The 12,715-nt window shown below is 46.8% G+C and overlaps 1 protein-coding gene across 2 annotated transcripts in view; it reads right to left on the bottom strand.

Annotated features, from left to right (window-relative positions):
• The window catches only part of SLC35D2 (solute carrier family 35 member D2), a 32,329-nt gene extending 20,179 nt beyond the window's left edge, over positions 1–12,150 (bottom strand). The window contains exons 1-3 of one of the 2 annotated variants that reach the window (XM_084834097.1): positions 11,887–12,150; positions 6,831–6,864; positions 5,289–5,375 (exon numbers count right to left, since the gene is read on the bottom strand). In XM_084834097.1, coding sequence (XP_084690223.1) covers positions 5,289–5,375; positions 6,831–6,864; positions 11,887–12,032 — 267 coding nt within the window. In that variant the 5' untranslated portion in view covers positions 12,033–12,150. The remainder of the gene's footprint in view (positions 1–5,288; positions 5,376–6,830; positions 6,865–11,886) is intronic. The other variant, XM_084834096.1, reaches the window with a different exon arrangement.
• Between the last annotated feature and the right edge of the window lie 565 nt (positions 12,151–12,715).

The raw sequence follows: 12,715 nt of genomic DNA, 5'->3' as shown, positions 1-12,715 counted from the left end.
ACAGGGAAAAGTCCTACAACTCCCAGCTGGCTGGGGCATGCTGGGAGTTGTAGGACCTTTTTCTGTCTAAACATGCATAGGATTGTGCCCTTAGCCACCTAAAAAACCCAAACCAAAAGGACTTCTAAGGGCTGCTTCCCACTTTCTGCACCCAATCTCTTTCCCAGCAAGTCATGATAAATGCAATAATGTTTGAAGGGAAATGGCATAGTGAATAAGTGTAGGCACAACACACAGTTGTATCCATGATGTTTGTGGGGATGTGCTTTTGCTTTAGATGTTACTGTGTTCTCTATATGTATGTATGTATGTATGTATGTATTGAATTTATATCCCATCTTTTCACCAAAAATGGTGCTAGAGGTGGCTAACAATAATAAAATGCAGATAAAAACATAATTTTGATTAACACATAAAACAAATCAATTAAAGCCACAATCAAAAACACAAAAATAAAAATAAACAAACAGCACCCAACCGGTTCAAGCCACCTTCGGCAACAAACCAGGTTTCGTGCCAAAAGCCTGCCTGAATAAAAGCATCTTTGCTGGTTGGTGGAAGGATAACCAAGAGGTTATGCAGGGGTGTTGAACCTCTTTCAGCCCAAGGGCGAATTCCATTCCAGAGAAGCTCTCAGGGGCCACGTTCCAGTGGTGGGTGGGGCCAGAGGTGAAAGCGGCAGGGCCAAAAAGCCTGCATGTTAGCTTAAAGCTCTCACTGCTGGTAACTCATTCTTAGGAGAGGCATTTTAATCCCTTAGAATGGGGAGAAAACTGCACAAAAACCAGGAAACCACCAAACAATCAGTGTTTGGGGAAAGTTGTGTGGCCATCTGGGAAATCACAGGGGACCAGACCGGGACCCCAGGATTTAGTCCCCGGGCCGAAGGTTCTATATTCCTGCCCTATGGTTATGCTGGGAAAACACCTGCCATGTAAAGCGTGACTCGGCCTTAATATTCAGCTATTCTAATTCAATGACCATAAAAGAAAACACAGCAAGACCAGGGATTTAGGAATACGATTTGAGTTAATACATATACATGTATTCCAGTTTTCTTTTCAACTTCCATCCTGGGTGATGTAGAGGACGCAGGGAGCGGGAACTTCATCAGAAGAAAAAGTCTAGATTTTCCTCTTGTAAGGGTTTCAATATGTAATGATAGAGTTCTAACTTTATTGCATAAAGCCAAAGGCCTTTGCAAACTTCACATCCTCAGATGCCACAAATGAGTAATTTGCAAAACAAACTATACATTGACAGCGTATGTAAGAATCTGTCATTAATAAAATCCATCACCACTGTTTTTACTACACATACAACTAACTCAGTTAAAGTTATTAAGGGTGCAATCCTATGGGGATAGGCAGCTGCCTCCGAACTCGGAGGCGGTCGCCTATCCAATGCAGGGCAGGAGAAGCATGGAGGGGATTGTCCCCTCTGCTCTTCAGCCACCCTGCATTTGCGGTTAGACAGCCGATTTCAGCTGTCTAGCTGCGGGAAGGTGGAGCAGGGGAAGTGGCTGCCGGACAACACATAGGATGTGTCGTACTGGCATTTATGCCTTTCCCACCCCAGAACGCCCCCTAGAATGCACCATTTTCACTGCTCTGTGCGCCTCTTCTGAGCACGGGGCCGTTCTGAGCTGCCTGCAAGGCAGCGTGGCAGGGGGAGAAGTTGATTCTCTGGGAACCAACCTTGGAGTGCGGGCTCCAAGGTCACTTCTCAGAAAGTGACGTTATCATATGGCCATCTAGCCACTGACTAGTGGCCATAGGATTGCTCCCTAATACTATGTATTAAAAAGTGTGCCTGTAATTTCATCAAATAATGCTACCACACAAGTAACATAGCACTGGTTATCTAATAATAACTCAGTCACAATGGGCCTGTTCACACGTTATGGTAGCAAATCATGGGCTAATTAACCTACGATTTGCGGGGATGTGCAGAGCACACAAGCTGCTTCTGGTTTCAATAAATAACCTACGAAAGTCCCATTCTTAGGTTGTTAGCATGACGTCCAAACCCAGATGTCTGTGTTGTCTATGGGTTAAACAACCCAGAGTTAACCCGAGAACAAATCGTAGGTCAGCATATAGTGGGCAGAACAATAAATAGTGAACTATATTTTCAATATAATTGACCTAGACAGATATTTTCACTGTTGCTATGGGATACCTATATACCTGCCCTCAAAATTACTTGGAATTTAAGTTTTGTAAAGTCACTACATAACTGGGGGAAGGTCAGTCTTTGAAAATCATATGCCCTGGTACGATCTGACTTGATTTTAGCATGCTACCAGGAGAAGCGTGTATGAGTAGTAACTGCACGATCTTTTTGGGCATCATAACCAAAAGCCTAGGTTCCTCAGAGCATGGCAATGGTCTAAGGCAGCCTTCCCCAACCTGCTTTGGATTCCAATTCCCATAAACCCCAGACAGCATAGCCAATGGTCAGGGATGATGGGAGTTGCAGTCCAAAACATCTAGAGGGCATGAGGTTTGGGGAAAGTTGGTCTAAGGGCAAGAATCCTTCAACAGTAAAGGGCGCAATCCTATGCATGTTTAGACAGAGGAAAAGGCCTACAACTCCCAGCATGCCTCAACCAGCAATGCTGGCTGAGGCATGCTGGGAGTTGTAGGCATTTTCTCTGTCTAAACATGCATAGGATTGCGCCCTAAGTTGTAACTTCTCAGTAGTGGCACCCATTCTCTGGAACACCCTCCCACATGTGGTTCGAGAGGAAGTAGCTGGGGAAAGCTTTAGATGTCTCTTGAAGAAGCACCTGTTTACTCAGGCTTTCCCTGCCTTCTAATCATACTGCTCTGTTTTACAGTTTTTCTAATGATTTTAATGTATTTATTATTGTCGTTACATTGGCTTTTATATTGTATTTTATGCATTTTTTATGCAAACTGCTTAGAGATCCAAGAGATCTTATGATATCAGGGAGTATAAATAAATGCATGCATGTACGCACTTGACCATTTGTTTTGACATCTCTGTACCCAACCCCTGATCCTTAGTTGTTCCAGCCAACAGTTTTGTAAGACTAGCATCTTCCATTTCATTTAATCTGAACCAGTATCTCAAGTAACACAGGTCTTGAGCAATGGATGGTAACCGAAGTTCAGCTCTATTAACACAGGTGGCATAGTGTTATATTCCCTTATCCACAAACATCAGTTAGACTTTTTTCTTGCTTTTCCAGAACTGGGCACTTTTGACAATTTACAGGGCCAGACCAAGTATGCAATGAACTATGTTGTAGCTGAAAAGCCACAATAATGTATGAAAATAGAACCGTGAAAAAAATAGAGTGAAGTACCTGCATGAATCACAAGGAAGTACTGCGGGACGACATGGAGAAATGTCAACGTGGAGAAAAAAGCCTAACCTGGACCCAGAGGATGTTAACAATTATAGGCCAGTGGCCAACATCCCCTTCCTGGGCAAGGTGCTTGAGCGGGTGGTTGTAGGACAGCTCCAGGCACTCTTGAATGAAACAGATTATCTAGATCCATTTCAATCGGGCTTCAGGCCTGGTTTTGGAATGGAAACTGCCTTGGTCGCTCTGTGGGATGACCTCTGCCGGGAGAGGGACAGGGGGAGTGCGACCCTGTTGATTCTCCTGGACCTCTCAGCGGCTTTCGATACCATCGACCATGGTATCCTTCTGGATAGGTTGTCTGGGTTGGGAGTTGGAGGCACTGCACTACAGTGGTTCCGCTCCTACTTGGATGGCCAATTCCAGAAGGTGGTGCTGGGGGATTATTGCTCTGTGCCATGGCAATTGTGCCATGGGGTTCCACAGGGCTCTATTTTATCCCCCATGCTGTTTAACATCTACATGAAACCGCTGGTTATCCGGAGGTGTGGGCTGAGGTGCCATCAATATGCAGATGACACCCAGCTCTACCTCTCTTTCTCATCAAAACCAGGTGAGGCAGTGGCTGTTCTGAACCAGTGCCTGGGCATGGTAATGGACTGGATGAGGGCTAATAAACTGAAACTCAATCCAAACAAGACGGAGGTACTGTTAGTGGGTGGTTCGTCTGCCCGGCTAGGTGATATTCAACCTGTTCTGGAGGGGGTTGCACTTCCCCTAAAGGATCAGGTTCGTAGTTTGGGGGTGCTCTTGGATCCAGAACTGTCACTTGAGGCACAGGTGAACTCAGTGGCACGGAGCACTTTTTATCAGCTTAGGCTGGTATACCAACTACGCCCTTATCTGGACAGAGATAGCCTAGCTACAGTTATCCATGCTCTGATAACTTCTCGTCTGGATTACTGCAATGCGTTATACGTGGGGCTGCCTTTGAAAACGGTCCGGAAACTTTAGCTGGTCCAAAATAGGGCAGCAAGATTGTTAACAGGGACTGGCCTGCGAGCTCATATTACGCCAGTACTTTTCCAGCTGCACTGGCTGCCAGTCCATTTCCGGGCCCGATTCCAAGTGCTGGTGTTAACATTCAAAGCCCTTAACGGCTTGGGGCCAGGTTACCTGAAGGATCGCCTCCTCCCATATGTGCCTGCCCGGACCTTAAGATCATCATCAGCGGCCCTTCTCCGCGAGCCCCTGCCAAAGGAAATGAGGCGGGTGGCTACTAGGAGGAGGGCTTTTTCTGTTGTGGCACCCCGGCTCTGGAATGAGCTCCCTAGTGAGGTTCGCCTGGCGCCTACATTGTAATCCTTTCGGCGCCAGGTGAAGACCTTTTTATTTTCCCAGGCATTTTAGCTTTCTAAATTTTTATCTTTGCTGTTTTAAATCTGTATTTTAAACTCCTGCACTGCTGCTAGGTTTTATTGTGGTTGTATTGTTATATTGTGGTTTTAATGTTCTATATATTTTAAATTGTTTTATTGTGTGCTGTTTGGTTTTAATTTTTGTGAACCGCCCAGAGAGCTTCGGCTATTGGGCAGTATAGAAATGAAATAAATAAATAAAAAATACTACTGTAGCCTTCCACAACCCGGAGCCTTCCAGATGTGTTGGACTACAGCTCCCGGCACCCTGAGCCAGCCATCGTGGCTGGGGCCACTGGAAGTTGTAGTCTAACACATCTGGAGGGCATCAGATCAAGGAAGGCCAGGATACAGACTTACTTTGAGGAGTTGAGATCTCTCTAGCAAAGCAGATGGCACAGGAAAGTGCAGTATTCCCTGTCACTACCAGGTAATGTTGGTCAAAAATGCCTTAAAGCCTGGATTATACAATATGTAACAGAGCACAGGATAGGTTCTTCATGTTCTAAAATTAAGGCCCAAGCAGTTGTTCTTACCTTCTTAGGAATACTTTTGTCAAAATCAGGGAAGTGAATGATTTTATTTAATTTTGATACATATAAGATCAGAATAGTGGTTACCATCTAAAAAGAAGAAGAATTATATTATACATGCTGAAACAAAATACTACTTCCCATATCCAGCTGGGGTGAATCACAGACCACTTCCTCTGCTGGTCTGCATAAGAGCTGAGTGCTGCATGGCAAGAGCGGCTTCTCCTTTTAATGACCTAATGGGTCATTAAAGAGTTGCTTTAGGACTGGAGAGAAGGGAAGCAGACTCTGGCTTCTGCCATCAGCTAGGGGACCTAAATCCACTACGAGGTTGTACCCCCTGCTTCCCAAGAAAAAAGGCAAGCCAAGGGAGTGACCAACCTGGCCCATCCATTGGCCAGAGAAGGAGCAGTGACAGGGAACATGCTTCACCCTCCCTGCCAGAAAGAACACTCAGCTCCAAATGCCTCTAGCCTTGGGACTGCAGAAGGAAGGGGAAACACCACTCTGGCCCCATCCATTGGCTAATGGAACAAGAGCCACCAATCTGGGCCAAAATCAGCCTGGCCCAATATGAAACTAAACGGCCCTTTATCGCTCACCACTTTGTCCTGCCCTTGAAAAACTGATCTCCCTCCTTTTCCTTTTCCCTTGTGTGTCTTGTCTTTTTATTTTGTAAGCCTCATGGCAAAGCCTCCCTCCCTCCCTCCCTCTTTTTAATGAGGTGGGCTGCTCTGAGAGACAGTAATTGTCTGAAAGGTGAGATAAAAACCCACAGTCAATAAATAAATGAATACAATGGGCAGCCCAGTTTGCAGATTTCACCAGTGCAGGAAGGTCTTAAATTTGTGATGCTCTTCCAGAATGGGAGAGTCACTGTAACCCACCCTTATAGCCAGAGCACACCTTGAAATGTGCATTAGCAACTGGATGGTACTCAAGAGGAAGTCACTGATCTGTATTTCATTCTTCATCTCTAGATGGAGTCCCAACTCATTAACGTCGGCAAAACTCATATTAGTGAATTGGCCTATTCATCTAGTCACCTGTCATTTAGACTGCAATCCCTTGGTCTCTGGGAGGGTGTCCTAGGAGCCACTGGAGTTTTAGGATCTCTCTCTCGGAGGGCAGAGAGAAAAGTCTGCCCTTAGAGAGAGAGAGAGAGAGAGAGAGAGATCCAAACTCATAACCTTCCTCTGTGGTCTGTAGCCAGTGCTCCTCTGACGCTGGAGCTACCGTGTCAGCGAGGTGTTCCAGGAGAGACTAAGGACCTGCAGGATCCAAAAATCTCATGTTCCCCCAACATGCCAATGGAAGGGGTTGGAGGAAACCATATCATCTCTGCAGCTGCCATAATTTATTTCCCTTCCATTGAAATCAATTTTTTAAAAAGCTCCTGAAATGGGGACGAGGGGGAGATCCTCTATCCCACCTTCCACCCTGCCGGCACGAGCCCAGAAGGGAAAAGACCTCTCCTCCACCTTGGATTATCCCTCTCCTGCCCCACAGAATTCCTCTGCTTGTCCCTTTTGTCTTGGAACATACCTGTCCAACTCCAAGAAACACTGGAGATGGGAATCTAGAAAGAAAACAAAACCGTATCATCAGTATATCTCAAACAAAAAGATTCTACTGTACATCACCTATTTTTCATTTCAGAAAGAAACAAAGTATCTTTCACAACTAGGGTAAAGGCAAAACAAAACAAAAGCCTGCAGCTTTCAAGTTAGTTCTTTAAAATTTCAGTGTTTTCAGGTGTGGAAACAAAAGCATTTTAAATGTTTCTGAAATTGTTTAGAGAAAAATACAATCAACTTGTTCATAGGTCATATCACAACTTCCAAAAAACGGATAGTGCAAACCAATTTACCAGAATTAGGGTGAAAATACAAAAACAATTAATTTTCAATAGAATATTTTCACAATAACAGAAAGACAAGTCAAGCTAACGCTGAGAGTACAGATTACTTGCAGGTCTTAGACACCCGTATACATCACTGTATACATTTTGGAAGCTAATGATGCCTTTTTCTCCAGTTACATATGATTGTCTCCTTTTAGCAAAGATAGATGAAACAGTATAACTAAAAAGGGCTGCCTGATCAAGGCTACGCATGAACGCCAGCTTAATGTTCATTGTTTCCCCAAACTGCTTGGAATTGTACTTTTGTGACTGTTTCCCGCTACAGAGCTATGATCCTCTCATAGAACAGGAGAGGGCAAGTTTGCAGGATCTACTTTGTTTTTTGTTTTTTTTACTATAACCCCAAATTACGAACAGGAGCTTGGGGCAAAAGACATACACTCAGAATCAAAGAATTCTGAGCCTAGGAATTTGTTTTGAGTACCAGAACAGTCCTTAGTTGGAAATCTGCTCCAGGTTACCCCAATCTTTCAGAAGGTGCTTCTAAAGAGGTTTTTATATCCCTGTTGTCCTGCCTCAACACAGTATTTTACCAGGGTGGATGGATTCCAGATGTCGCCTTCAACTCGTAACCCTCCTGTGCTTTCCCACCACTTTTTCCATCTTTTCCTTTACCGTGAAAAATCCATTAAGAAAAAGGGATGGAATGGCAGCACGAAGTGCCTTCCCACTGGTAGTGCCAGGAGCCCTCGGTCTCGAGGCACCCAAACTTTAAGGTGAGGTAAGGAGTCATTTTGTTGTGGCTATCGTTAAAACAGCTGGGAGCCAGAGATCAGCCAACAGATCCAAATCTACCTTCTGCCCAAGCCTATCCTAGAATACTACACTTCCTAAGAATCTTTGGGGAAAGCCAGGGCAGGAACCCCAGTTCACATTTCCAGTCTAGAAGCCCAATTAATGGTCTACCATGCCCAGTACTGTCGGTTCTAAAAAGCAGCAGATTTCAAATGGAAACTCTACCAGGGGTGCTTCCAAACAAGGCTTTTCTGGCACTGTCACCCAGACGATGTTGACATCTTCCTCTTGTAACCCTCCCATGTTTTCCCAACACTTCCTCTGTCTTTTTTTCTTACTATGGATAACTTCTTAATGAAAAAAAGATGGAATTGCTACACACTACCTGTTGGCTGTTAGATGGACACCTCCATCTGGAAGCACCCCTTGGACACAAATCTCTCTCAGCCCTGCCCTGATGGGACCCCATCATGACAGGATTTATGCTGCCTTTGGTAAGTACTTATAAGGAGTCAGGATTTCTGTTTGCTGAAGGAAAACTTTAGTTTGAAAAAATCAACCTGAGGATTTTTGTTCCCGATATCTGAGCTTTGCTCTACCTCACCCTATCACTGTCTGTACCTTGTCTAGTATTGTGATATGTCCCACCCTGCAGCTCTTCCTTATCATCATGTTAGTGGGCCTATTATGGCAAGCACATACTGGCAGCGGTATGATTCCATTTCCACAACCTCTGTTCAATGCGCATACTTTGCACAGCCCCAGTGTTACCCTTTGTTCTACCTCTTATAGTTCTATTTCCTTCCCACATCTCTGAACTATGGCTCCCATTCTGCTCCAAAGCTGGAACTCCGCATCTACATCTGGAGGGCTATGCTTCATGGTCCCAAGCATGCCTCAAGTTCTTGTTGACAGCTGCATATGCTAAAAACCTGGTTGTGGATATGCCGGCTCTCTCTTGGTACCAGAAGTGCTCAGTAAAAAAGAACAGCTTAGGGATGGGGTCTCCAATGGGGTGCCCACCAGTCTCCCAGCCCCTCCTGATTTGTCTTTAAGATTTTTCTTAATTTAAAAAACTTAACTGGGAGGCTAGCATGCTGCAAAGCGAAGTGCTGCCCCCCAGCACCATTTTTGTTAAGATTCAAAAGAGTGGTTTAGCGTTTGGGCACTCAGACTCCACCTTTGCCTTGAATTTAGGTAACTTCTTTGATAAGTTACTTTTCCTATAGCCTCAGCAGTTTCTCTTCTGAGAAATGAGTGTTTTGTGACTGGCCAAGCCCACTGTGGCAGCCATTTTACGAATGAGGAAGCCCCTTCCCATGGCAGCCATTTTGTGAGAACAACCACAATACTCCGAAAATTCCAAATGTGTCCTCTGACTCAAAAGGTTTGGGGAGCCCTGGATTAAGGTCAAGACAGACATGTTTCAAAGGGGCCCAAACTGGATCAGGGTAGTGGTGCTGCAGGATGGGGAGTTGCTATTAGCCTCACTGGGGGGTGAGAAAGTCACGCCTGAACCATCATAGACATGCTGTGAGAGATCTGTTTTGGCCTTAAGGTTCAACTCTGCCTGGAAGCCCACTCCTACAATCCAACCTTCACCAACCTAGTGTCCTCTATGGGTTTTGGACTGCAACTCCCATCAGTCCTAACAAGCCTATCCAATGGCAGGAATACTGGGAGTTGTAGTACAAAACATCTTGAGGGCACCAAGGTGGGGAAGGGAGCCTTTATCCCAGAGTTGTGAGGGAAAGCTGTAATTGGTTATTGGTGAAGAAATACCATTCTGAATATTCCCATAAGCCAGGGGTTGGCAACTTGTGGCTCTCCAGATGTTTTGGCCCACAGCTCCCATCTACCGTCATGACTGGCTATGCTGGCTAGGGCTGATGACCAAAATACCTGGAGGCCACAAGCTGCCCACCCCTGCCATAAGACCTCTCCATAACCTTGCTGGTTCTGGAGTTGTGCTCTTGCGTTGAAGAGGCTTTGCGGGGCCTGCTCTTTACCCAAATGGAGTGCTGACAACCAGTCCTGCCTGCTGCTGAGCATGAGGCCCTGAAAAGACTTACTGGTTTGGTTCATTATTTTGTGAACTTTGAGTCAGGTTTGGGTTGTGACTCTGCTTTTTCTTTGTTGCCTGAAGTTGGTAAGAAGCCCTTGACACTCAGCTGAAAACTATGGGGACAAGTGTGCCTGACAGCTGTAGTGCACGCAACCTGCAGTGTTATGGGGTGGATCCAACAGAGGTCCTTCTACTAGTGGAAAGCCTCTTCTACTCACAGGGAGGGCGCATCCAATTTAGCAGAAGAGCGTTATGTGAGGAGAGTGGCCCTGCAACCAGGAGTTCCTTTGTACGAGTGCTTGTGCAACACTTCGCACAAGCTCACTCCCTGAACCTTTATATGGTCCGTTAGGTCCCTTCCAGATGTTTTGGACTACAACTCCCACAAGTCCCAGCCAGCATGGCTTATGGTCAAGAATCGTGGGAATCTAGAGCACACCAGGGGCAGTAACAAACGCCTGTTTCCAAAACAGGGCAGGTCAGCAGAGCTCACAGAAAGGACGTTCACTAACCTGTCCCAGAAATTAGCGATTCTCCTCATTTTCGGGGTTGCTTTAGAAAATGCTAGATTCTTGTTACATAGCAGCTGGTCCCGCGCACTCAGTAGAACAAGTGGAGGCACATTGGCAGTACTGGATACTGCCCCGGGTTGCCTACCCCTGAATTTGCAGTTTCTTACAATGTGTTACACACAACCCTGGGAGAAATCTTCTATTAGGGGTGTGGGCGCCCATAAAATTCCATGAACAAGGCAGTGCGATTTCATAATAAAGGCCTCATCTGGAAGCACCCCAGCTCTTACGCAAGAGTTCAGAAAACAGCACTAATGCATTTTCTCCTTCTGGTTGCTCACAGTTCTCTGGATCAAAACCTGGATCAGGGCCCCAAGATGTTTACTTTCCCAGAGGTTTCGGAGCAGCCTCCCCCAACCTGGTGACCTCCAGATGTTTTGCACTATAGCTCCCAGCATTCCTGGTTATTGGCCATGCTGGCTGGGGCTGATGGGAATTGAAGCCCAAAAGATATGGAGGGCACCAGGTTGGCAAAAGCTGTGTTAAGAGCAATAGCACAGTATACTTACCTGGAAGTAAGTCCCATTGAAAGCAAAGGGACTTGCTTCCAGTTTAAGATGGAAACTGGCAACAGAATAGCTTAATTTGGAATGTGCTTATTAATCAAATAAAAAGAAAAATCCTTCACAATGAATGGAAGATATTCCCTTGAACCACAAAAGCGGTTAATTTTGGCTACATACAGATATGATTCATGAAACACATTCCTGCATCTCTAATCTTGCTGTCCGTCTACTCCTATTTCATTATAAAGTGTACTGACTGAGAACTTTGGAATGAAACCTTTGGAACCAGACTTTGCCTCAAGTGCAACAACTGCCCATGATTTTGAAGGACGCGAGAGATAATCCCGTAAACACATTTTAAAACCGAAATGTGAGAGTTCAGGAAGACACGGGGCATTCCTCTCAGCGTGGGTGGGGCGTGCTTCTAACTCAGCGAAGAGATACGACCCAGCCGGGGAACCACACGGGGTGGGCGAGTGCGAAGGAGGTGCCGGCTCGATGCCGAGGGGCGGCTGCGAGGATGGCGCTGCAACACGGCGCTTTCCCCTCCGACCGGGGGTGCTCGGGGGAGGGGGGCGACAGAAAAGTAACGTCCGCGATGGTGGTGGAACTTGTTGCCCCATCGACAATGGGCTGAATCCAGATTTATCCTTAGAGGAGACCCCCTGAAATCAACGGCGCTTAAGCTAGTCGCGCCTAATTTAAGATCCACTGATTTAAATGCGTCTCCGCGAAGCATGCCTAAATCCAGATCTAACTCGGCCGGGCGGGCTGCCGTCCAAGCTGCTCCTCGCCTCACCTGTACGCAGTCAGCACTGTCTTGTTTACCAGGACGATCAAGAAAGAGCAGGTCCCATAGAATAGGGCGGAGAGCAGCTTGGGCAGCGAGGAAGGGGCGGCGGCAGAAGAAGCAACCGGCCCCTCTCCCGCCTGCTTGGCGTTCATCGCTTTGCCCGGGCGGCAAGACCCGAGCTGCTCGCCACGCAGCGAGGCATGCTGCCGCGGCGCCAAGCGGAGCGGCGGCCCCGCCTCGGCAAACAGGAAGAAGATCGCGCCCGCCCGGCCTGTCGCCGCCCACTCCGCTGCTGCTGCTGCGGCGACGCCCCCTTTCCCTCGGCGGTCGCCCCTCCCGTCGCGAGCAACTTCTCGCAAGCCGGGCGGTTAGGGCGCCCCCTGGCGCCATTTTCGTTTTTTCAGCCATTATGGGGCCTCGCGTTAGTGTCAGAAGCCTCCCCTCCACCCGCTTTTCCTCTTCTCAGGGACGTTGCTCAGGCCTGGGCTCATGGGGCCCAAGCCCCAAATCTGTTTCTGAGGGGCCCGGATCTATGCCACAGAACGCCGAGTGCCCGTTGGTGCCAGCAGAAGGCATTTTTTCTGTTTAATTGCCATGCGCGCGCGCGGGAGGGGGGATTTTCAAGGAGGAAGAGTTAACTCTCCCCTCCCCACAGGGTGCAACAGCCCCCCCTCCTTAATTAAATAATTGGCTGGCTTTGCCATGTGTGAAATTTAAATCCTCATAAATATTTCTAAACTTGCATATATAGATAGGTTAGCATATGCAGATTTGTGTCCCATAATGGACCTGGGCCCACATCTTTTATGCGCCTGGCAACACCACTGCCTCTTAC

This window comes from Heloderma suspectum, chromosome 2, assembly GCF_057233095.1.
Source record: "Heloderma suspectum isolate Gila_16-S chromosome 2, 16-S_ref, whole genome shotgun sequence".
Classification (NCBI taxonomy): domain Eukaryota; kingdom Metazoa; phylum Chordata; class Lepidosauria; order Squamata; family Helodermatidae; genus Heloderma; species Heloderma suspectum.
Note: the sequence above shows the minus strand (reverse complement) of the source record. Positions and strands in the feature narration are given on the sequence as shown.